General features: G+C 44.7%; 1 protein-coding gene across 1 annotated transcript in view; it reads left to right on the plus strand.

Annotated features, from left to right (window-relative positions):
• Positions 1-24,069, plus strand: part of CARF (calcium responsive transcription factor) — a 308,136-nt gene that overhangs the window by 46,579 nt on the left and 237,488 nt on the right. Inside the window, exons 2-4 of the mRNA XM_088460719.1 lie at positions 6,017-6,135; positions 6,343-6,456; positions 18,213-18,309. Coding sequence (XP_088316845.1) covers positions 6,017-6,135; positions 6,343-6,456; positions 18,213-18,309 — 330 coding nt within the window. The remainder of the gene's footprint in view (positions 1-6,016; positions 6,136-6,342; positions 6,457-18,212; positions 18,310-24,069) is intronic.

A 24,069-nucleotide genomic window follows, 5' to 3' on the forward strand; every position in this document is an offset into this window, starting at 1 on the left:
GGCCGTCTTTCTTTTTAAAGAAATAAAGACAGGTTTCCAGTTTCAGAAGAACTGGAATCTCTTGGCCAAGGCTTGGGAACACCCAGATAAAAGTTCCAGGTGTCCCGTCAGGTTTTTATCCTCCTACCCTTTTCCTGCAGATAGCAGAAAATTATGCGAATCTCCTCCTACGGTAGATCCTTCAGTCTCTCTTCTGTCTAAGGAGACTATTTTACCGGTTCCCGGGGCTACATCATTAAAGGAAACATCAGATAGGTTGGAGAACACTTTAAAGTCCATACAGTCCGGTGCATAAATATTGGGACATTGACAGAATTTTCATATTTTGGCCTCTATTCACCACCACAATGGCTTTGAAATGAAACAAACAAGATGTGCTTTAACTGCAGACTTTCAGATTTAATTTGAGGGTAATTACATCCAAATCAGGTGAACGGTGTAGGAATTACAACGGTTTCTATATGTGCCTCCCACTTTTTAAGGGGCCAAAAGTAATGGGACTATCAACTCAAAAGCTATTTCAAGGACAGGTATGGGCTATTCCCTCGTTATTTCTTCATCAATTAAGCAGGTAAAAGGTCTGGAGTTGATTCTAGGTGTGACATTTGCATTTGGAATCAGTTGCTGTTGACTCTCAATATGAGATCCAAAGAGCTGTCACTATCAGTGAAGCAAGCCATCATTAGGCTGAAAAATCAAAACAAACCCATCAGAGAGATAGCAAAAACATTAGGTGTGGCCAAATCAACTATTTGGAACATTCTTAAAAAGAAAGAATGCACCAGAGAGCTCAGCAACACCAAAAGACCCGGAAGACCACGGAAAACAAGTGTGGTGGATGACAGAAGAATTATTTCCCTGGTGAAGAAAAAAACCTTCACAACAGTTGGCCAAATCAAGAACACTCTCCAGGAGGTAGGTGTATATGTGTCAAAGTCAACAATCAAGAGATAAACCATTGGTGAGCCACAAAAACAGGAAGACCAGATTAGAGTTTGCCAAACAACATCTAAAAAAGCCATTACAGTTCTGGAACAACATCCTATAGACAGATGAGACAAAGATCAACTTGTATCAGAGTGATGGGAAGAGAAGAGTATGGAGAAGGAAAGGAACTGCTCATGATCCAAAACATACCACCTCATCGGTGAAGCATGGTGGTGGTAGTGTCATGGCGTGGGCATGTATGGCTGCCAATGGAACTGGGTTCCGTTGTAACTATTGATGACGTGACTGCTGACAAAAGCAGCAGAATGAATTCTGAAGTGTTGCGGGCAATATTATATTCTCATATTCAGTCAAATTCTTCAGAACTCATTGGACGGCGCTTCACAGTGCAGATGAACAATGACCCGAAGCATACTGCAAAAGCAACCAAAGAGTGTTTTACGGCTAAAAAGTGGAATGTTATGCAATGGCCAAGTCAATCCCCTGACCTGAATCCGATTGGGCATGCATTTCACTTGATGAAGACAAAACTGAAGAGAAAATGCCCCAAGAACAAGCAGGAACTGAAGACATTTGCAGTAGAGGCCTGGCAGAGCATCACCAGGGATGAAACCCAGCGTCTGGTGATGTCTATGCGTTCCAGACTTCAGGCTGTAATTGCCTGCAAAGGATTTGCAACAAAGTATTAAAAAGTGAAAGTTAGATTTAGGATTGTTTAGTTTGTCCCATTACTTTTGGCCCCTTAAAAAGTGGGAGGCACATATAGAAACCGTTGTAATTCCTACACCGTTCACCTGATTTGGATGTAATTACCCTCAAATTAAATCTGAAAGTCTGCAGGTAAAGCACATCTTGTTTGTTTCATTTCAAAGCCATTGTGGTGGTGAATAGAGGCCAAAATATGAAAATTCTGTCAATGTCCCAATATTTATGCACCTGACTGTATATACATATATATATAGATATGACTTTTCGTCCTTCAATAGTGAGTGGCTAGACCAATAAGGCGATTGAAGCTTGGGCTAAACAGCTGACGGGATGCGGGCGCAGCTCCCTGTAGAGGATCTTTTTTCTCTAACAACATAATAGGGGAAGCTGTGGCCTACCTTGGAGAGGTGTCCAAGGATATTTGTTATCTCGCCTCTAGAACTTCAGCCCTGGCGGTATCAGCGTGCTGAGCGCTTTGACTACGACAGTGGCAGGCAGATGCAGAATCAAAAAGAGCTGTGGAAGTTCTTTCTTTCAGAGGAAGTGTCCTATTCGGGCCGTAAATGTATAAATGGATTTCCCAGGCTACTGGGGGTAAATTTACTTATCTTCCGTCCGCTGCTCCGCTTCCTAAAAAACCCTATTCTGAACCTTTGTTTCGGTACTTTCGTGCCCTGGGACGATTCAGGGACCTACAATTTCTCGTGATTACAGAGGTCGTGGTAGAACCGCAGTGCCCTCTGCTCAACAGGACATTAAGTCCACCACCAAACCCAGTGCATGACGGGCTTCCCTCGCACCTGGGGGACCCCAGGGTGGGAGCTCGTCTTCGGGACTTCAGGGATGTATGGGCAAAATCTTGTCTGGACGCCTGGGTTCGGGACCTCATCACCCAGGGATACAAACTTGATTTTCAGTTCCAACCTCCCCCTCGGTTTTTCACCACAGATTTGCCAGTCTCCAACGACAAGAGTGTAGTATTACAGGAAACAATATAGAAGTTTCTGACCGCTCGGGGTTTGGTGCAAGTTCCCAGGAATCAAATCAAACAGGGATTCTACTCCAGTGTGTGGTTCCGAAGCCGGACGGCTCGGTTAGACCTATTCTGAAATTGAAGGATCTCAATCCCTACCTGAGAGTATTCAAGTTTAAAATGGAGTCCTTTCAGTCTATTATTGCGGGGCTAGAGGAAAGCGAACTCATGGTATCTCTAGGGGCTAAATTTACTAAAGTGAGAGTTTTTAGAAGTGAGTTTTAAAAGTGATGTTGCCCATAGCAACCAATCAGATTCTAGCTGTTATCTTCTAGAAGGTGCTAGGTAAACGTTAAGTAGAATCTGGTTGCTATGGGCAACATCACTTTTAAAACTCACTTCTAAAAACTCTCACTTTAGTAAATTTACCCCTAGACATCAAGGACGCTTACATACACATCCCTATCTGGCCGCCTCAACGCGTTTCTACGATTCACCATTCGGAACTCACATTTCCAGTTCCAGGCCTTACCAATTCGGCTTGTCCTCAGCCCCCAGGGTATTTGCAAAGGTTATGGCAGTGATGATGGGTCTCCTTCAAACACAAGGGATCACAATTTTCCTTTACCTGGACGATCTCCTCCTGAAGGTTCGTTCATTTCAGTGAACAGTTACTACAAGAAATCGTAGTGACTCAGAGGCTACTAATACGACACGGTTGGATACTGAACTCTCCCAAGTCTCATCTGCTAACGACACAGAGACTCCAGTTTCTTGGAATGATCCTGGATACAGTACTGTATGTTAGCGGGTCTTCCTTCCTCAGGAAAAGACAGCCCCCATTCAGGAGATGGTAAGGAGGGTTCTTCAACATCGACAAGTATCGGAGCATCTCTGTATTCGACTCCTTGGGAAGATGGTGGTTTCTTTCAAGGCAATTCCTTACAGCCTTTTCCACTCCAGAACTTTTCAGCTGGACCTCCTCTCGCAATGGTCGATATATCCCATCTTTTGCTTCAGCAAAAGTCACAGAACTCGGATATCTCTTTTCTGGTTGCTGAGCTCGTCTCATCTGTGGGAGGGCAAGAGGTTTGGAGTGTGGGATTGGACTCTCCTCACCATAGACGCAAGTCTGAGAGGGTGGGGGCAGTGACTCGGGAAAACCACTTCCAGGGCCGCTGGTCCCTGCAGGAAGCATGGATTCCAATAAACATTTTAGAATTATGGGCAGTGTTCTATGCTCTTCAGCTAGCACATCATGTGTTGTGGGATTGAACCATCAGAATCCAGTCAGACAATGCCACGGTGGTGGCATGCATTAAACGACAAGGCAGCACCCGAAGTGGGTTGGCAATGAGGGAAGTAAGCAGTGTCCTGCTCTGGGCAGAAAAGTACATGGTGGTGATATCTGCAATTTTCATTCCAGGCGTAGACAATTGGGAGGCCGACTACCTCAGCCAGTAGGACGTGCACCCAGGGAAGTGGGCGCTCCATCCCCAGGTATTTCAACAACTTGTCCAAAGGTGGGGCTTTCCGCAGGTCTACCTCATGGCGCCCAGACAAAATCATCAACTGCCTCTGTATTGCTCTCAGACGAGAGATCCGGAGGCTGTGGCAGTGGACGCACTTTCAACACCATTGTGGTTCCGATTTGTCTACCTGTTCCCACAATTTCCTCTTCTCCCTCGGATTCTACAACGCATCAAGAGGGAGAGATCCAAGGTTCTATTAGTGGCTCCGGATTGGCCTCGCAGAGCTTAGTATTCCAACCTCCGCCTTCTGCTGATAGACGATCTGTGGCCCCTACCTCTGAGAGAAGTTCTCTTGCAGCAAAGTCCTTTAGTCTATCCAGACTTAAGGTGACTACGTTTGACGCCATGGCTGTTGAGAGGGCAATACTATGACGAAAAGGGATTCCATCAACGGTAATAACTACTATGCTCTGAGCCCGGAAAGAAGTTACTTCAAAAACACTACCACCGCATTTGGAAGACTTATGTGACATGGTGTGAACGGCGGGGGTCGCCTCCTACAGATATCAAAATAGCCAGACTCCTGCTTTTCCTACAGGCGGGTTTCTCAGCTGATCTACATCTGAATTCCCTAAAGGTTCAGGTTTCATCACTCTCCGTCTTCTTCCATAAGAAACTGGCCTTACTCCCGGATGTTCACACTTTTCTGCAGGGGGTTATCCATTTACAACCACCATTTGTACCTCCTATGTCCCCTTGGGACCTAGATCTAGTCCTTTCTTTCTTACAGTCTTCTCTGTTTGAACCATCAGAGACTGTGGAGTTTAAGTACCTCTCATGGAAGGTGGTACTTCTCGCTCTGGCCTCAGCTAGGAGGGTGTCGGAACTTGGGGCTTTATCCTGTTGTCCTCCATACTTGGACTTTCATGCCGATAGGGCGGAGCTCTGTAAGAGGCTGGAATTTCTTCCCAAGGTAATTTCTGCATTCCACATAAACCTATTGTGGTGCCGGTTCTTACACAGGATTTACCAACCTTAAGATGCTTGGACGTCGTTGGAGCTCTCCGGATCTACGTGGATAGGACTGCAGCTCTATGGAAAACCAACTGTTTGTCTTGTATGATGCTGCACGTCCTGGATGGCCAGCTTCCAAACAGACGCTTGCACAATGGATCCGTCTGACCATCAGACAGGCCTATGAAGCCTTCTCCAAGGAACCTCCATTTTCCATTACAGCGGACTCCACTCACTCAGTGGATTTCTCCTGAGCGGCTGCTCGCAAAGTTTCCATGGAGTTTCTTTGCTGGACAGCCGCTTGGTGTGGTCGGCATATCTTTGTCCGGTTTTACAGATTTGCGGCCTCTGCGGCACAGTTTGTCCGTGCTGTTTTGCATGGTTCTCAGCGCTCTCCCGCCCATGATGGGAGCTCTGGGACGTCCCCACTGTCATGAAGCTTGCAGTGTCCCCTAGTGGATGAAGGAGAAAACAGGATTTTGATACTTAGCGATAAATCCCTTTCCATTCCACAGGGGACACTGGACGCCCACCCTGCGCTGTTTCCTTTCATTTTTGCCATGGTTATTGTCATTATATGTTATGACTGTTTTTGTTGTTTTCTTTGTTTTGCTGCCTTTCTCAGATTTTTTACACGTTCCGTGTTGTGTGTTATGTGTACTAGTTTCACCTCCTCCTCTTCTGTTTGTTTTTTCCAGCTCTCCTAGTTCACAGTTTCCTAAGACTGGGCTTGTAGGAGGGTATAGAGGGGGAGGAGCTAGTCACACTTCTAAATTCTAAAGTGCCAGCTCCCACTTAGCACACTTCTATACCCCACTGTCATGAAGCCTCCAGTGTCCCCTATGGAATCGGAGAAAATGATTTATCGGTAAGTACCAAAATCCTGTTTTTTTTACTCCAGAACACATGGAAATGGAGAATAATGGGCTGGAATGTGACACAGTTGCACGTCCAACAAGGCTGCTCATCACTTGCACCAACACAGAGGCCTATTCAGGGGAGACAGAATTAGAACATGAGGTCAGTGAATTGCATATTTTAGTAGAATTACCTGATTCAATAATATTACTTTCACTTATTGCAGTTATAATTCTGCATGTTTTCTTCCTCCTTTTCTGTTGTCATTACCTTCTGAATGCAAAGCGGAAATATATATCTACATAAAGGAAGTTACTGCAGGAGTTTCTTTATTTGCTTGCATGACATATGTATGTTTCATTATTTCAGGATGCCGCACAGCAGCACATGTCAACCCTCACTGAGCAATACCACTTCATTGACCAAAATGGGCATACCATTCACTATGAGATTCAGGCTGTGTCTGGCACCAGCCCACGGATGGTAAGCATTGTAATAATTGTGAGGATACCGGGGGACCTGGGTATCCTGGGGTTCAGTGATCACACAGTGGAGCAGGTTATAATGAAGGCAAGATGAACTTTATTCATGGAGACACAGAAATCCAGCAAACAGTAAGCAGGGTTATATCAATACAGTCCACTCAGAGTTCAGCAAAGTCTTTTCCAGCTGTTGTATATCTCCTCCCTACCTGGCCAGCAATGGCAGCTGTAGCAGGGCACACAGAGCTGCTATATATCTCCTCTCTACCTGGCCAGCAATGACAGCTGTAGCAGGGCACACAGAGCTGCTCTATATCTAAAGACACTGAGAGGGGACAACACCCCCAACCTCCAGAGTCACACTGTACTCACACACTATCCCACAATTCCCCTTGCTGCACCACCCTACTTCCCTCTCTCTCATTGGTGGGCCCTGGTGTCAGTCTTTCCAGAGAGGAAGGAGGAGGGCTTTGTAACAGAAACACTCCCTTGCTATCTGCTGCTGGCAAACTTCCTGTATGAGACATGCAGACTGAGGGCTTCAATTTAAGAACACAGAAATGGGTCATGGGGTTAACTCTTTTCAACATGCAGGCAAGTCCTAGAAGTCCTTTTCCCTTGTCTCCTAACATACCTCCCCCTTCTTAAATCGAGGAGACAGACATGGTCCCAATGTTGGAGTCCTAACTGTCGACTCGGCCCGAGGGTCTGCGAAGCTTGATATTTGTTTCCTCACATCTGGTTAGCCCGTCAGCATTGTGATGTTCTCGTCCCTTTTTGTGAGAAATGGAAAAGTTGAAACTTTGTAACGCTAGACTCCACCTCAACAACCTTCCATTTTCCCCCGAGGTTCTGTTTAGCCAATACAACGGGTTATGGTCAGTGACTACAGTAAATTCTTTCCCATAAAGGCCCAGACTATGGTTAGACATTATTTTTTGATAGTGGTGTAGGCTATCTCTCGGTCAGCTACTTTGCGGGATAGATACACAATTGGATGTTCCCTACCGTCTGCTCCCACTTGACTCAACACTGCCCCAAGTCCACACCCTGATGCATCTGTCTGCACAATAAACTTTCTGTTGTAGTCAGGGGCAGCCAACACTGGGGCTCGAGTCAGCAAGTCTTTTAAGGTGTTGAAAGCTTGCTCACATTCAACAGTCCATTCAATATTTCGAGCATATCTCTTTTTGGTCAAGTCTGTCAGAGCCTTGGCCACGGTGCTGTAATGTGGTATAAATTTCCTGTAATAGGCAGCGACTCCAGGGAACGCCTGCAGTTGTTTTTGGTTGACAGATTGGGGCCAATTGGCAATAGCCTCCACATTTGCCGGATCAGGTCTGATAGCACCTCCTCCGACCTGATGTCCTAGGTACTGAACCTCAGCCATCCCCATCTGACCCTTATCTGGGCGTATGGTGAGTCCAGCCTGTCTAATCCTCTTCAGCACTTCTGTCACCTGAATTAAATGCTCCTCCCAGTTATGGCTGAAGATGGCAATGTCATCTAAGTAGGCTTGGGAAAAGTCTTGACACCCCTCCAGGAGGTCATTAACCATTTGCTGGAATGTGGCAGGGGCGTTCTTCATCCCGAAAGGCATGGTAGTCCACTCAAAGAGTCCTTCCGGTGTGATGAAGGCAGAATGCTCCTGGGCCTCTTTGGTAAGTGGGATTTGCCAGTAGCCTTTGCTCAAGTCCAGCGTTGAGACAAACTCAGCCCCTCCAATCCAATCCAGTAGCTCATCAACACGGGGCATGGGGTAAGCATCAGTGGTGGTGACTTCGTTCAATTTTCGATAGTCCACACAAAACCGTGTGGTCCCATCTTTCTTGGGAACCAACACAACCCCAGCATAGATGGAACTAAAACCCCCAAAGCTAGCATCTCCTCGATCTCAGCCTTTACCTGCCTCATAACACCCGGAGTCATCCGGTAAGCGACTTGTCGGATGGGCCTAGCACTCCCTGTGTCCACATGGTGGGCAGTCAGATGAGTTCGACCAGGTAGACAAGAAAACTGGGCCTGTTCAGCCTCTAAGATCCTCCACATCTCCTGCTGCTGGGCTGCATTCAACTGTTGTCCCACCTGGACTGATTCCACTCCTTTCTTCTCTTTAGCAGCTCCCAAAAGGTCAAGCAATGGATCAGTTTCTGGTGTCTCCATCGGAGGACAACATACCGCCATTGTTACTACTTGACGATCACGATAGGCCTTAATTCGATTTATATGGAAGCTGTGTAGGTACTTCCCTCCCTTATCCAGGGCAATCACGTAATTGTCCGGTCCGGTGCACCTTACCACGGTATACGGTCCTTCCCACGTGGCCTGCAGTTTGTTTCTTCGCACTGGGATAAGCACCATTACTTTTTGCCCTGGATGCAACTCTTGGTCTTGAGAGTGGGCGTCATACCATTCCTTTTGTCTCTCTTGTGATTCCCTGAGATGCTCTTGGGTTAACTGTAGCAATCTTCTCATGTGTTTCTGCATATTCTCTACATATTGTAAAATGGGCTGCTGGTGTTCTTGGAAAGTTCCCTCCCAGCTCTCTTTGACCAGGTCTGGAGGCCCCCTCACTTTCCGGCTGTACAAAAGTTCAAATGGGGAATATCCAGTAGATGCCTGTGGGACTTCCCGATAAGCGAATAGAAGCTGTTGAAGGTCTCTCTCCCAGTCCCTCCCCTCGGACTGCACATAAGCTTGTAGAAGTCTTTTTAGCGTTCCATTGAAATGTTCACAGAGTTCGTTGGTCTGTGGATAATAAGAGGTGGTCTGAAGAGGTCGAACCCCCCACTTTTCCCACAGGGTTTGCATTAGTTCACCTTGGAATTGGGGCCCTTGATCTGTGACGACTTCCTGCGGGTATCCAAGCCGACTGAATATGTCCGTCAATGCTTGTGCAACGTGTTCTGTGTCAATAGATGATAGGGCCAAAGCCTCAGGATAGTGTGTAGCAATGTCCACCAGTGTTAGGATGTACCGCTTTCCCGTATGACTGGGAATAGCTAATGGTCCAACTAGGTCTATGGCAACACGGGCAAAGGGCTCCCCTATAATAGGTAATGGGTGCAGAGGAGCTTTTCGCTGGGGCTTCCCCAGTCTCTGGCAGGTATCGCAGGTGTCTCGATACTGCTTAACGTCTCTAGAGATTCGTGGCCAGAAGAAATTCAGCAACAATCGGGCCAGTGTTTTACGGGTGCCAAAATGCCTGGCCCAGAATGTCATGAGCAAGGGCTAGTAATTGTGCTCTGTACGGTGTAGGTACCACCAACTGTTTAGTAGGCATGACTGTTTCCTGTCCAGACTGAAGAACGACCACTCGGTACAGCAATTCCTCTTCTCAAACTATCTTGCTCCCATCGGCTGTTTCCAACCCCAGTCGACTGCGCTCCTTAATTTACTTAGGGAAGGGTCTGTCCGTTGGGCCTGTCGAAACTCGCTCCGGTCCACCTCCCCCGAGTCTATCTCTGAAGTACTGGACAAGGGATTGGAATCACTCACCATTGTGGTCGGGGTAGGTTGGTTCTGTTCTGAATCTGTCACCTGGGTCACTGCTCTTTGGGTTTGGCTCCGGGTCACCACTTGAACGAAGCGTGTCACCAGTCCCTGTCCTAGATCATTCCTGAGGATGACCTTGGCTGGTAGCCCCTTGAGTACTCCGACCTCCACGATTCCTTGCTCGGCTCCCCAGTCGAGATGTATCTTGGCGACGGGGATATCGGTCTGTTGTCCCCCGGCGGTGGCAATTCGTACATACTGTCCAGGAATCACCCGGGAGGTGGGAATCAGGTCTGGCTCAATCAATGTGAGTGAGGCCCCAGAATCTCGTAGGCCCTGTACCCGCTGGTCCTCTACCAACACTCTACCTGCATATTCTGAGGAGTTGCCTGCTCCTCCCCCAGAACCAGGTCTACAATATACACCCCATCCATCACCTCGGCCGCATCTGACTGGATGACCTCCTCGCAAAATCCTCCATGGGGTAACATGCCACAGAGACTGGGGCTGGTCTAGCAACAGGGAATGGCCCTCGCGTGCGTGGACAGTCCCTCAACAAGTGTCCTGGTTGATTGCAGCGGTAACACTTCCGAGGTTCTGGGTTAGCCACTTTGAATCTGGGTGGTTGATAAGAGATGTTTTTGATAGGTGTATATATATAAAACAGTAACAGGTGTATAGGCGCTTTGAGTTAAAAAAAAGAAGAATACTCCCCTATTAAGTGGAGACTTTATCATTCACTGAAGACTCTCATAACATATAGGAAAGGGAGACAAAATCATATAATAGTGTAACCCTGTTTTTACATAGTATAACTTCCACAATTTGTAACCACAATGTTTCTTGGTCAAATAATTAGATCAGTATGCTGGGGATGCCCCCCACACATTTAACTCACAACTACAAAACTTGTATATTAAGCTTCTTAATCGGTATCTTTTAACTTGATTGTTTTCTTAAATAATTCGAGGTTGCCCCCTAAATATTACACTCACAAGTTCCTCCTTGGATATATTGGCATCTCTCAGGTTTCTTTAAAGTAGAATATTCCACCACATCGATTTAGATAATAAAAGATTCTTTTATTTTTCCAAATAATAAAACGAAGGTCTGTATATTTCATAAATTTATTAAAAAACAAGTCTCCACAAAAGTAAAAAATAACAACATCACCGGGTAGAGGTATATGAGTACTGGACCATGTAGATGTAGGGATCCCAGAAAATGGTCCAAAGTGCAAATAGTCCCAGTAAAATAGTAGCCAGCTGTCCCTCACCAACGTGTTTCGACCATCAAAGGGGGTCTTTTTCAAGGTGTGGGGAATAGCTGGTTCTCTCACCTTATATACCCTATACAATAATGCAATCTATTCATTAACCAATCACTGTAAACAGAAAGCCCCGAAACATGTATAAATGTAATTTCTTACTAGTACACATATATCCAAACTTTCTTATACATAATCCTTTTGTCCATTTTCCCGCTTAGCTCCGGTATTCCGGAAGTGGCGTCATGTCCACCACCTCATGCGGCCGTGTGTTATCCCGGTACTTCCGGCTTATGACGTCATCCGGAAATGACGTTCCGCTACTTTTGCGATTACATCCTGGCTTCCTCCGGATGTCAAGGAGCAGCCATTTAGTTGTAGACAACGTCCATGCTTTTTTTAGCAGCCGTGTTATTGCTGACATTTTGTTAAAGAAGATGATACATATAGAATACAGTATTAATAATAATTTAATAATCAACTTTAAAATACACTTAAAAGATACATAAAAAAATTAAAATTGTTAAGATAATTATAAGAACCACTTAAGTTCAAAATCATTGTTTAGCCCGTTGGGCATTAATGTATTAAACATATAAATAAGCTTCATTTCAGTTTTTGCTAGAGAGCTAGTTACATTATTACATCTCTGGCTATTTTTTACATGTTTGATGCCAATGAAATTTTTAATCCCATCTACCGAACAATTATATTCTTTTTTGCAATGAGCAGATAGGGAATGTGTTTCCACACCTTTTCTTACATTCCTAAGGTGTTCCCCAATTCTTATCTTCAGGGGCCTAGACGTTCTCCCTATGTAGTATTTGCCACATCCACATTCCATTGCATATATAATATTCTTCATATTACATGTGATGAAATCTCTAATGATGAATTTACAGCCATTAATTAGTACTTCATCACATTTCCTCCCTATAGTACCTTTTTTGTTTCTACACCTGATGCATGAACCGCATCTGTGGAAACCTTTTGTTAAAACCTTGCCACCTTCTACCTTATTTAGATGTGTACTATTCACTAAACTATTTTTAAGGTTAGAGGCTCTCCTATATATCACTGTTGGTTTTTTAGGAATTAAATCACCCAAAATGGGATCCTTAAGTAAAAGTGACCAGTGCTTGTTTAATACATTCTCTATTTTTCTTTATTGAGAACTATAATTAGTTATAAAGGCCCAATTAAATCTTTCTTCCCCTTCTATTTTATTTTTATTTTTAGTCTTTAAAAGTAATTCTGTCCTATCCATTCTTTCAGCTTTATTTAAATCTCTATCTATATTTTCTTTTTCATAGCCACAAGCCATAAACGTTTCTTTCATTTTTTTGGCTTGTTCCTGGAAGGTCTCTATATCTGTACAATTACGTCTTAGCCGTCTAAACTGGCCAGCTGGTATTGAATCAAGCCAGTTTGAATGATGACAGCTTTCAGATAAGATGTATGATTTCGAGTCTGTTAATTTACTAAAAATTTTTGTATGAATGGTTCCTTCTTTAATGTAAACAGAAGTAGTAGCGGTGGTTGACTCAGGTAACCGACTGGAAGAAGTGCTTCCACTGCCTGTCGGTCCTTCTTCATCATCACTCAGGTGGTCGGGGTCCTCTGGGTGTGCACGACTCCACTCAACAACCGCAGTACCAGAATCCCCCCGGTGTCAGTCCCATTATACCCAATTCCCTTTATCCTGTAAAAACCTTGCAGGTGCGTTTTCTGGGATGTCTGGTAAAACTTCTCCTCCTCTCTCATGACGTTTTCAATTTGGCCGCCGGTTGCAACTCCTGACTGACTCTCCATGATGATATTCTCTGGTGTTAGCGTTGCTTCTACTCACTCCCCTGGAATTACTGCAGGAACTGTGTGACTTCCCACTGCTGCCACCAAATGTGAGGATACCGGGGGACCTGGGTATCCTGGGGTTCAGGGATCACACAGTGGAGCAGGTTATAATGAAGGCAAGATGAACTTTATTCATGGAGACACAGAAATCCAGCAAACAGTAAGCAGGGTTATATCAATACAGTCCACTCAGAGTTCAGCAAAGTCTTTTCCAGCTGCTCTTTATCTCCTCCCTACCAGGCCAGCAATGACAGCTGTAGCAGGGCACACAGAGCTGCTGTATATCTCCTCCCTACCTGGCCAGCAATGACAGCTGTAGCAGTGCACACAGAGCTGCTCTATATCTCCTCCCTACCTGGTCAGCAATGACAGCTGTAGCAGGGCACACAGAGCTGCTCTATATCTCCTCCCTACCTGGTCAGCAATGACAGCTGTAGCAGGGCACACAGAGCTGCTCTATATCTCCTCCCTACCTGGCCAGCAATGACAGCTGTAGCAGGGCACACAGAGCTGCTCAATATCTCCTCTCTACCTGGCCAGCAATGACAGCTGTAGCAGGGCACACAGAGCTGCTCTATACCTATAGACACTGAGAGGGGACAATACCCCAACCTCCCTAGTCACACTGTACTGACACACTTCCCCACAATTCCCCTTGCAGCACCACCCTACTTCCCTCTCTCTCTCATTGGTGGGCCCTGGTGTCAGTCTTTCCAGAGAGGAGCGAGGAGGGCTTTGTAACAGTAACACTTCCTTGCTGTCTGCTGCTGACAAACTTCCTGTATGAGACTTATGCAGACTGAGGGCTTCAATTTAAGAACACAGAAATGGGTCATGGGGTTAACTCTATTCAACATGTAGACAAGTCCTAGAAGTCCTTTTCCCTTGTCTCCTCACAATAATAGTGAAGAGCATTATATCATCTTATCATACTCTTGAGGTACCTTATTCTGCATTTTATTTGGGCCCATAAGCAGGGGCGGATTGGGATGGAAAACCAGCCCGGGAAATTTATGGAAACCGTCTTAATGGGGACGGGGTCTATTGGCGGGGTGGGGCCTGTCAGGGGGACAGGATCCCTCATCATAGGGTCTGATTCTGAGTTGGACACAGTCGCGGACTTCCTAGCGTCTTTTGCATTGCATCAGCGACCTTTTTGCTAATGCGGCTACAAACCCCTTCCCTGGTGTGCATTTATGCGGAAGATTGTGTAATATAGAAATCTCATACCAGAGACTGACTATAGCTGTGATAAATAACTGGGACAGCTCTGGTCACTGCTAGGCTTTTCTCCCTGGGCTGACCCTCATTATTTCCCTGCCTAGTGAGTGCTGTCTCTGGGAGCTGGGCTGGACTGGGAGGTGTCATCACATCTGCAGACCACTTTGTATATTATCACTGCTGATGGAGGATGAGAGCCTGGTTACCTGCCTGTGTGTGTCCCTAGGCTGGGCTGGGGAGCGTGTAATCTGCATCTATGGGCATAACTTCCCTGGGCCGGGCTGGAAGCTGTGTGTCCTCCCCTGCGCTTTCCCCGTTACTAGACGCCACTGCCGTCTATCTTCCCAGGCTCCCAGCGAGGAGACACAGGCATGTTAGTAGAGCCAGACCCCGGTACCTGTAGAGCACACTGACCGCCGGGATCACGTTGTGGGCTAGCTGCAGAGCTGTTCCTGGCTAATGGCACACGGAAGTGCCTGCTAACCGGAGCCTGTAACAACTCCCGATTTTGCGATCCACGTGGATCGAAAATCCCGTAAGTACACCAATCAGCCAGTGACAGTCCAAAACCATAAATCATCAGCGCGGGCTGGTAGGCATAGCGGCTCTGCCCGGCAAACGGCCCAGCAGGAACTTGCCCGGTGGCTTAATCCGCCCCTGCCCATAAGCCCTAGAAAATTAAACTTCATATCCTACACAGGCTGCCTTTAGAAGCAGGTTTGGGTATAACATGCACGGCCGATATCCTACCCACACACGGAACGATATAGCAACGATATTGTACCAATCCGTCGGATCGGCTGCTATATTGCGCCGTGTGTGGGGGCCTTTAGGGAATATGCCATAAACTGCACATTAGCGCCTTGTCCATTGGTCCCACTTTGGGAAACCCTGACTTATTCTGGGAAACAAGCAATCCGCATTCTCCATTATATCTAAACAAACAATAGATCCTAAGAATCTAAATCAGACGCAACAGTAATTAAGATTAATACAGCAAATGTTTATCCTGTTAGCAGCTCCCAAAAAGTATTCTGGGGATACTAAATAATAAACAGTATTGAAAGACCATAAAGGCACATAGGACCTCATTCAGAGCCGGACGCTATTTGCGCTCGCTCGTTCAGAAAAAGGGGTGGCTATTTAAATTGACCGTTCGCTCTTTGCGGTCTGTTGACGCCTCCATGTCTGAACGAGCGAACAAAACATGCGGTCGTTATTTTCTAAAAAACGCCCCCTGGCCGCTCGCATCATACGTCATCTCCGCTATTTATTAGATTAATCGAGTACAACGAACGGCGTATGAACTGCTCGCTATTTTTGTGGTTGCATTTTCCTACTGCAATCATGCGAGCAGTTCTGGCTAAAAGACACCCAACTGACGTGGTCGATGACGCTGCTTTGTTAATCATGCACACCCTTAAAATGCCCGTTTTGACCTTTTGGCACGCCTGCGTTCGGAATTCCACTCCCCGTTTTCAAGCACCTTCCCCTGTTACCACCCACAAACGCCTCACCCTGTCACTCAAATTAGCAGGCATTCGCTATTTAGCGAGCACACAATTTTCGACCGCACTGACTGGTTCGCGAATGCGTATTACAACCCATACGCATGCGCAGTTGTGCGAACATCGCTCGGAACGAACGAGCGGCCGCTTACGAGCGGCTCTGAATCAGGCCCACAGAGAGGGCTTAAAACACTGATTTCATATAATTAATTCAACAGTTATGCTCTAAATATCACATAAAATTATAAACAACATACATATAATAAAGGCTTAAAAAGTTAAATATACAAAGAATCAGATGTTCTGATGGCAGGATATTAATCCACTTATTTAGCTCCACTAGAGAAAAACCACAGCATGATAATTAATGGAAATAAATCCAATAGTTATAGTCACTTTAGAAGCAACAATGTGTCTGAAAGACTGGCATAAATCTCCACCTCCCCCATTGCAAGATCAGCTCACCACCTGCGCAGATAACAATCCCCGGAGCTCGCCACCTGGGCAGATAACAATCCCCGGAGCTCGCCACCTGGGCAGATAACAATCCCCGGAGCTCGCCACCTGGGCAGATAACAATCCCCGGAGCTCGCCACCTGCGCAGATAACAATCCCCGGAGCTCGCCACCTGCGCAGATAGCAATCCCCGGAGCTCGCCACCTGCGCAGATAGCAATCCCCGGAGCTCGCCACCTGCGCAGATATCAATCCCCAGAGCTCACCACCTGCGCAGATAAAAAACCCCGGAGCTCGCCACCTGGGCAGATAACAATCCCCGGAGCTCGCCACCTGCGCAGATAACAATCCCCGGAGCTCGCCACCTGCGCAGATAACAATCCCCGGAGCTCGCCACCTGCGCAGATAGCAATCCCCGGAGCTCGCCACCTGCGCAGATAGCAATCCCCGGAGCTCGCCACCTGCGCAGATAGCAATCCCCGGAGCTCGCCACCTGCGCAGATAGCAATCCCCGGAGCTCGCCACCTGCGCAGATAGCAATCCCCGGAGCTCGCCACCTGCGCAGATAGCAATCCCCGGATGCTCGCCACCTGCGCAGATAACAATCCCCGGAGCTCGCCACCTGCGCAGATATCAATCCCCGGAGCTCGCCACCTGCGCAGATAACAATCCCCGGAGCTCGCCACCTGCGCATATAACAATCCCCGGAGCTCGCCACCTGCGCAGATAGCAATCCCCGGAGCTCGCCACCTGCGCAGATAACAATCCCCGGAGCTCGCCACCTGCGCAGATAACAATCCCCGGAGCTCGCCACCTGCGCAGATAACAATCCCCGGAGCTCGCCACCTGCGCAGATAACAATCCCCGGAGCTCGCCACCTGCGCAGATAACAATCCCCGGAGTTCGCCACCTGCGCAGATCACAATCCCCGGAGCTCGCCACCTGCGCAGATAACAATCCCCGGAGCTCGCCACCTGCGCAGATAACAATCCCCGGAGCTCGCCACCTGCGCAGATAACAATCCCCGGAGCTCGCCACCTGCGCAGATAACAATCCCCGGAGCTCGCCACCTGCGCAGGTGGTGAGCTGATCTTACAATGGGGGAGGTGGAGATTTATGCCAGTCTTTCAGACACATCGTTTCTTCTAAAGTGACTATAACTATTGGATTTCTTTCCATTAATTATCATGCTGTGGTTTTTCTCTAGCGGAGCTAAATAAGTGGATTAATATTCTGCCATCGGAACATCTGATTCTTTATATATTGAAGTTTTTATGGTCTTTCAATACTGTCCATTATATCTAACAGGCTCCAAATCCCATGTAAAGCTCCATGTCTTATGTAGGCCTCTTCCCATAGCCGATCTATATATTAGAAATATCCCTCCTAAAGGCAAACAGGATAAAATGGGAGATTGACTTCACCTAGTTTCCCAAATGCATTTAAAATGATTACTGAGGTCCAATAAGAAATCTAATGAAACAATTAAAAATCTTATCCCCCCTTCAGTCTAGACGCCTCTTTTTCTACCCCACCCTAACACAGTCTCCCCTCCTCACTTTGCTATTTTCATCCCTTTTCTGACTTCTTTGTTCTTATGATAGTGTTTGTTATCTAATCGTCATTCACGGCTTGTTCTCTCTATTCTGGCTGCCATTGTTACTATGGTAATTATTGCTCTGACAAATGACTGTTGTGAATTGTTGTTTATTTCAATAAAAAAAGATTGCATTAAGAATATATATTATTTTTAAATTTCATCCACATTGTCATCCCCTTTACTCCCAAATATTTCCTCCTTCCCCTACCTGAAACTGTCTATAGCAGCCCTACAAAAGCCCAGGGATGGAGTGCAATGTAAATAATAATAATATACACTGCTACAGGTATAATCTTTCTATCACAACATTAGATTGTGATCACTTTAATAGTTACATTGTTTTTCTGTTTGTTAAAGATGATATTGACTAGTGAATCGGAGAATGGCCAAGTGTTCCATGTCATTCCTTCTGCCCAGCCAGGAGCTGCCCAGCTGATCATTCCTCAGGGCATTGGTGAGTACACACCAGGGATGGACACTTGTAGGGATATTATTATTATCCTTTATTTATATGGTGGCACAAGTGTTCCATGTCATTCCTTCTGCCCAGCCAGGAGCTGCCCAGCTGATCATTCCTCAGGGCATTGGTGAGTAACACACCAGGGATGGACACTTGTAGGGATATTATTATTATCCTTTATTTATATGGTGGCACAAGTGTTCCATGTCATTCCTTCTGCCCAGCCAGGAGCTGCCCAGCTGATCATTCCTCAGGGCATTGGTGAGTAACACACCAGGGATGGACACTTGTAGGGATATTATTATTATCCTTTATTTATATGGTGGCACAAGTGTTCCATGTCATTCCTTCTGCCCAGCCAGGAGCTGCCCAGCTGATCATTCCTCAGGGCATTGGTGAGTAACACACCAGGGATGGACACTTGTAGGGATATTATTATTATCCTTTATTTATATGGTGGCACAAGTGTTCCATGTCATTCCTTCTGCCCAGCCAGGAGCTGCCCAGCTGATCATTCCTCAGGGCATTGGTGAGTAACACACCAGGGATGGACACTTGTAGGGATATTATTATTATCCTTTATTTATATGGTGGCACAAGTGTTCCATGTCATTCCTTCTGCCCAGCCAGGAGCTGCCCAGCTGATCATTCCTCAGGGCATTGGTGAGTAACACACCAGGGATGGACACTTGTAGGGATATTATTATTATCCTTTATTTATATGGTGGCACAAGTGTTCCATGTCATTCCTTCTGCCCAGCCAGGAGCTGCCCAGCTGATCATTCCTCAGGGCATTGGTGAGTAACACACCAGGGATGGACACTTGTAGGGATATTATTATTATCCTTTATTTATATGGTGGCACAAGTGTTCCATGTCATTCCTTCTGCCCAGCCAGGAGCTGCCCAGCTGATCATTCCTCAGGGCATTGGTGAGTACACACCAGGGATGGACACTTGTAGGGATATACAGACTATTTGTGTTCATATTAGTGGGATGTAGTTTTACTGTCACATTGGATCTTATTGGAATTTACTGACATTTTCGGATTTGCTGTATCTGTTTAATAAAATGATAATATTCTTGGTCCTAATTCCTTCTCTTTTCTTGTGTGAGCTTAGCAGACACAACAAGTCAGTCATTCTTTGTAGTCTATTCTTCCAGGCACGAAACTGATCTATAAGGTTTTATTATAGTTACCATAGGAAGTCTCTATAATAACCGATCCTGAGTTGTGTGAAGGAGAGTCTGTATCCTTATGCTGGGTATACACTGTACAATTATCGCGGTGATCCGCCAGATATCAGCGGATCGCCCCGATAATTGTACTGTGTGTGCGGGCGACTGAGGGTAAAATGTTGATCGGACGGGCATGACGGACTGTCCAGCATGCCCGTCCGATGCAATATTTTGCAAGGTAAATGTTGGCTGCACCGGGCAGTGTATGCCCAGCTTTGGTTTGTCAGTGTCAGTCCTGAGCCTATTATGTAAATGGTGATTGTGGGTATGAGTATTATGTTCTATGACCATTTTCTGTCCAGTTTCCCAATGTGCCCATGTAAGTATTCTGTGTATTTCTGCAGACTGACCTCCTCCTTTCTCAGGGTGCAGGGGTTCTGGGCCTTAGGGAGGAATGCTGTAATAAGTACGGCTCTAGCAAATGTATTGTTTCCAACCAGGATTGTTCAGTGCATCAGGTTCTGAACCTGAAGTCTATTAAGGCTAGGACACATTGTGTTCTCCCCTCCATCCTATGAACATTAAAACACACATAAGAACAAAGTTACAAAGGGATAATGGATCATCCATAAAAAAGAATGACTGTCTGTGTCTGTGGTTCTCCATCTAGCTGGGAAAATATGATCGTCCGCAGATTTTCTAGGCCAAATGTGTTTATTTTCCATTGTATTTGTCTTATTAAGGAATAAATGTATAAGGATTTACTTCTTGTTATAGGGCTGTTTAGTTTCTACTGTGGTTCTGCTTAGTCCTACAGAGGTCACCATTCAGGAGATAGTCTCAGGCTTATTAATTGTCTGTTACCCATAATCGTCGCTTCCAATTTATTTATTATTATTATTTATGACCAGTTTCTTATATAGCGCAGCATATTCCGTTGCGCTTTACAATTGGAAACATTAATAGAACAAAACAGGGTAATAACTGACAGACATAAAGGTAAGAGGGCCCTGCTCGCAAGCTTACTATCTATAGGGAAATAGGCATTGATACACAAGGATAGGTGATATATATGATACACAAGGATAGGTGCTATATATGATACACAGGGATAGGTGCTATATATGATACACAGGGATAGGTGATATATATGATACACAGGGATAGGTGCTATATATGATACACAAGGATAGGTGATATATATGATACACAAGGATAGGTGCTATATATGATACACAGGGATAGGTGCTATATATGATACACAAGGATAGGTGCTATATATGATACACAGGGATAGGTGCTATATATGATACAGAGGGATAGGTGCTATATATGGTACACAAGGATAGGTGCTATATATGATACACAGGGATAGGTGCTATATATGGTACACAAGGATAGGTGCTATATATGGTACACAAGGATAGGTGCTATATATGATACACAGGGATAGGTGCTATATATGATACACAGGGATAGGTGCTATATATGATACACAGGGATAGGTGCTATATATGATACACAGGGATAGGTGCTATATATGATACACAAGGATAGGTGATATATATGATACACAGGGATAGGTGCTATATATGATACACAGGGATAGGTGCTATATATGATACACAAGGATAGGTGCTATATATGATACACAGGGATAGGTGCTATATATGATACAGAGGGATAGGTGCTATATATGGTACACAAGGATAGGTGCTATATATGATACACAGGGATAGGTGCTATATATGGTACACAAGGATAGGTGCTATATATGGTACACAAGGATAGGTGCTATATATGGTACACAAGGATAGGTGCTATATATGATACACAGGGATAGGTGCTATATATGATACACAGGGATAGGTGCTATATATGATACACAGGGATAGGTGCTATATATGATACACAGGGATAGGTGCTATATATGATACACAAGGATAGGTGATATATATGATACACAGGGATAGGTGCTATATATGATACACAGGGATAGGTGCTATATATGATACACAGGGATAGGTGCTATATATGATACACAAGGATAGGTGCTATATATGATACACAGGGATAGGTGCTATATATGATACACAGGGATAGGTGCTATATATGATACACAAGGATAGGTGCTATATATGGTACACAAGGATAGGTGCTATATATGATACACAAGGATAGGTGCTATATATGGTACACAAGGATAGGTGATATATATGATACACAGGGATAGGTGATATATATGATACACAAGGATAGGTGCTATATATGGTACACAAGGATAGGTGCTATATATGATACACAAGGATAGGTGCTATATATGATACACAGGGATAGGTGCTATATATGATACACAGGGATAGGTGATATATATGATACACAGGGATAGGTGCTATATATGATACACAAGGATAGGTGCTATATATGATACACAGGGATAGGTGCTATATATGATACACAGGGATAGGTGCTATATATGATACACAAGGATAGGTGCTATATATGGTACACAAGGATAGGTGATATATATGATACACAGGGATAGGTGATATATATGATACACAAGGATAGGTGCTATATATGATACACAAGGATAGGTGCTATATATGGTACACAAGGATAGGTGCTATATATGATACACAAGGATAGGTGATATATATGATACACAGGGATAGGTGATATATATGATACACAGGGATAGGTGCTATATATGGTACACAGGGATAGGTGCTATATATGGTACACAGGGATAGGTGATATATATGGTACACAGGGATAGGTGATATATATGATACACAAGGATAGGTGATATATATGATACACAGGGATAGGTGCTATATATGGTACACAGGGATAGGTGCTATATATGATACACAAGGATAGGTGCTATATATGATACACAGGGATAGGTGCTATATATGATACACAGGGATAGGTGATATATATGATACACAAGGATAGGTGCTATATATGGTACACAAGGATAGGTGCTATATATGATACACAGGGATAGGTGCTATATATGGTACACAAGGATAGGTGCTATATATGATACACAAGGATAGGTGCTATATATGATACACAAGGATAGGTGCTATATATGATACACAGGGATAGGTGATATATATGATACACAGGGATAGGTGCTATATATGGTACACAGGGATAGGTGCTATATATGGTACACAGGGATAGGTGATATATATGGTACACAGGGATAGGTGATATATATGATACACAGGGATAGGTGATATATATGATACACAGGGATAGGTGCTATATATGGTACACAGGGATAGGTGCTATATATGATACACAAGGATAGGTGCTATATATGATACACAGGGATAGGTGCTATATATGATACACAGGGATAGGTGATATATATGATACACAAGGATAGGTGCTATATATGGTACACAGGGATAGGTGATATATATGATACACAGGGATAGGTGCTATATATGATACACAAGGATAGGTGCTATATATGATACACAGGGATAGGTGCTATATATGATACACAGGGATAGGTGCTATATATGATACACAGGGATAGGTGATATATATGATACACAGGGATAGGTGCTATATATGGTACACAGGGATAGGTGCTATATATGGTACACAGGGATAGGTGATATATATGGTACACAGGGATAGGTGATATATATGATACACAAGGATAGGTGATATATATGATACACAGGGATAGGTGCTATATATGGTACACAGGGATAGGTGCTATATATGATACACAAGGATAGGTGCTATATATGGTACACAAGGATAGGTGCTATATATGGTACACAAGGATAGGTGCTATATATGGTACACAGGGATAGGTGCTATATATGATACACAAGGATAGGTGCTATATATGGTACACAGGGATAGGTGCTATATATGATACACAAGGATAGGTGCTATATATGGTACACAAGGATAGGTGCTATATATGATACACAAGGATAGGTGCTATATATGATACACAGGGATAGGTGCTATATATGGTACACAGGGATAGGTGATATATATGGTACACAGGGATAGGTGATATATATGATACACAAGGATAGGTGATATATATGGTACACAGGGATAGGTGCTATATATGGTACACAGGGATAGGTGCTATATATGATACACAAGGATAGGTGCTATATATGGTACACAAGGATAGGTGCTATATATGGTACACAAGGATAGGTGCTATATATGGTACACAGGGATAGGTGCTATATATGATACACAAGGATAGGTGCTATATATGATACACAGGGATAGGTGCTATATATGATACACAGGGATAGGTGCTATATATGGTACACAGGGATAGGTGCTATATATGATACACAGGGATAGGTGCTATATATGATACACAAGGATAGGTGCTATATATGGTACACAGGGATAGGTGCTATATATGATACACAGGGATAGGTGCTATATATGATACACAGGGATAGGTGCTATATATGGTACACAGGGATAGGTGCTATATATGATACACAAGGATAGGTGCTATATATGGTACACAAGGATAGGTGATATATATGATACACAGGGATAGGT

Source organism: Taudactylus pleione, unplaced genomic scaffold (assembly GCF_031769625.1).
Source record: "Taudactylus pleione unplaced genomic scaffold, aTauple2 ptg000976l, whole genome shotgun sequence".
In the NCBI taxonomy this organism is placed as follows: Eukaryota; Metazoa; Chordata; class Amphibia; order Anura; family Myobatrachidae; genus Taudactylus; species Taudactylus pleione.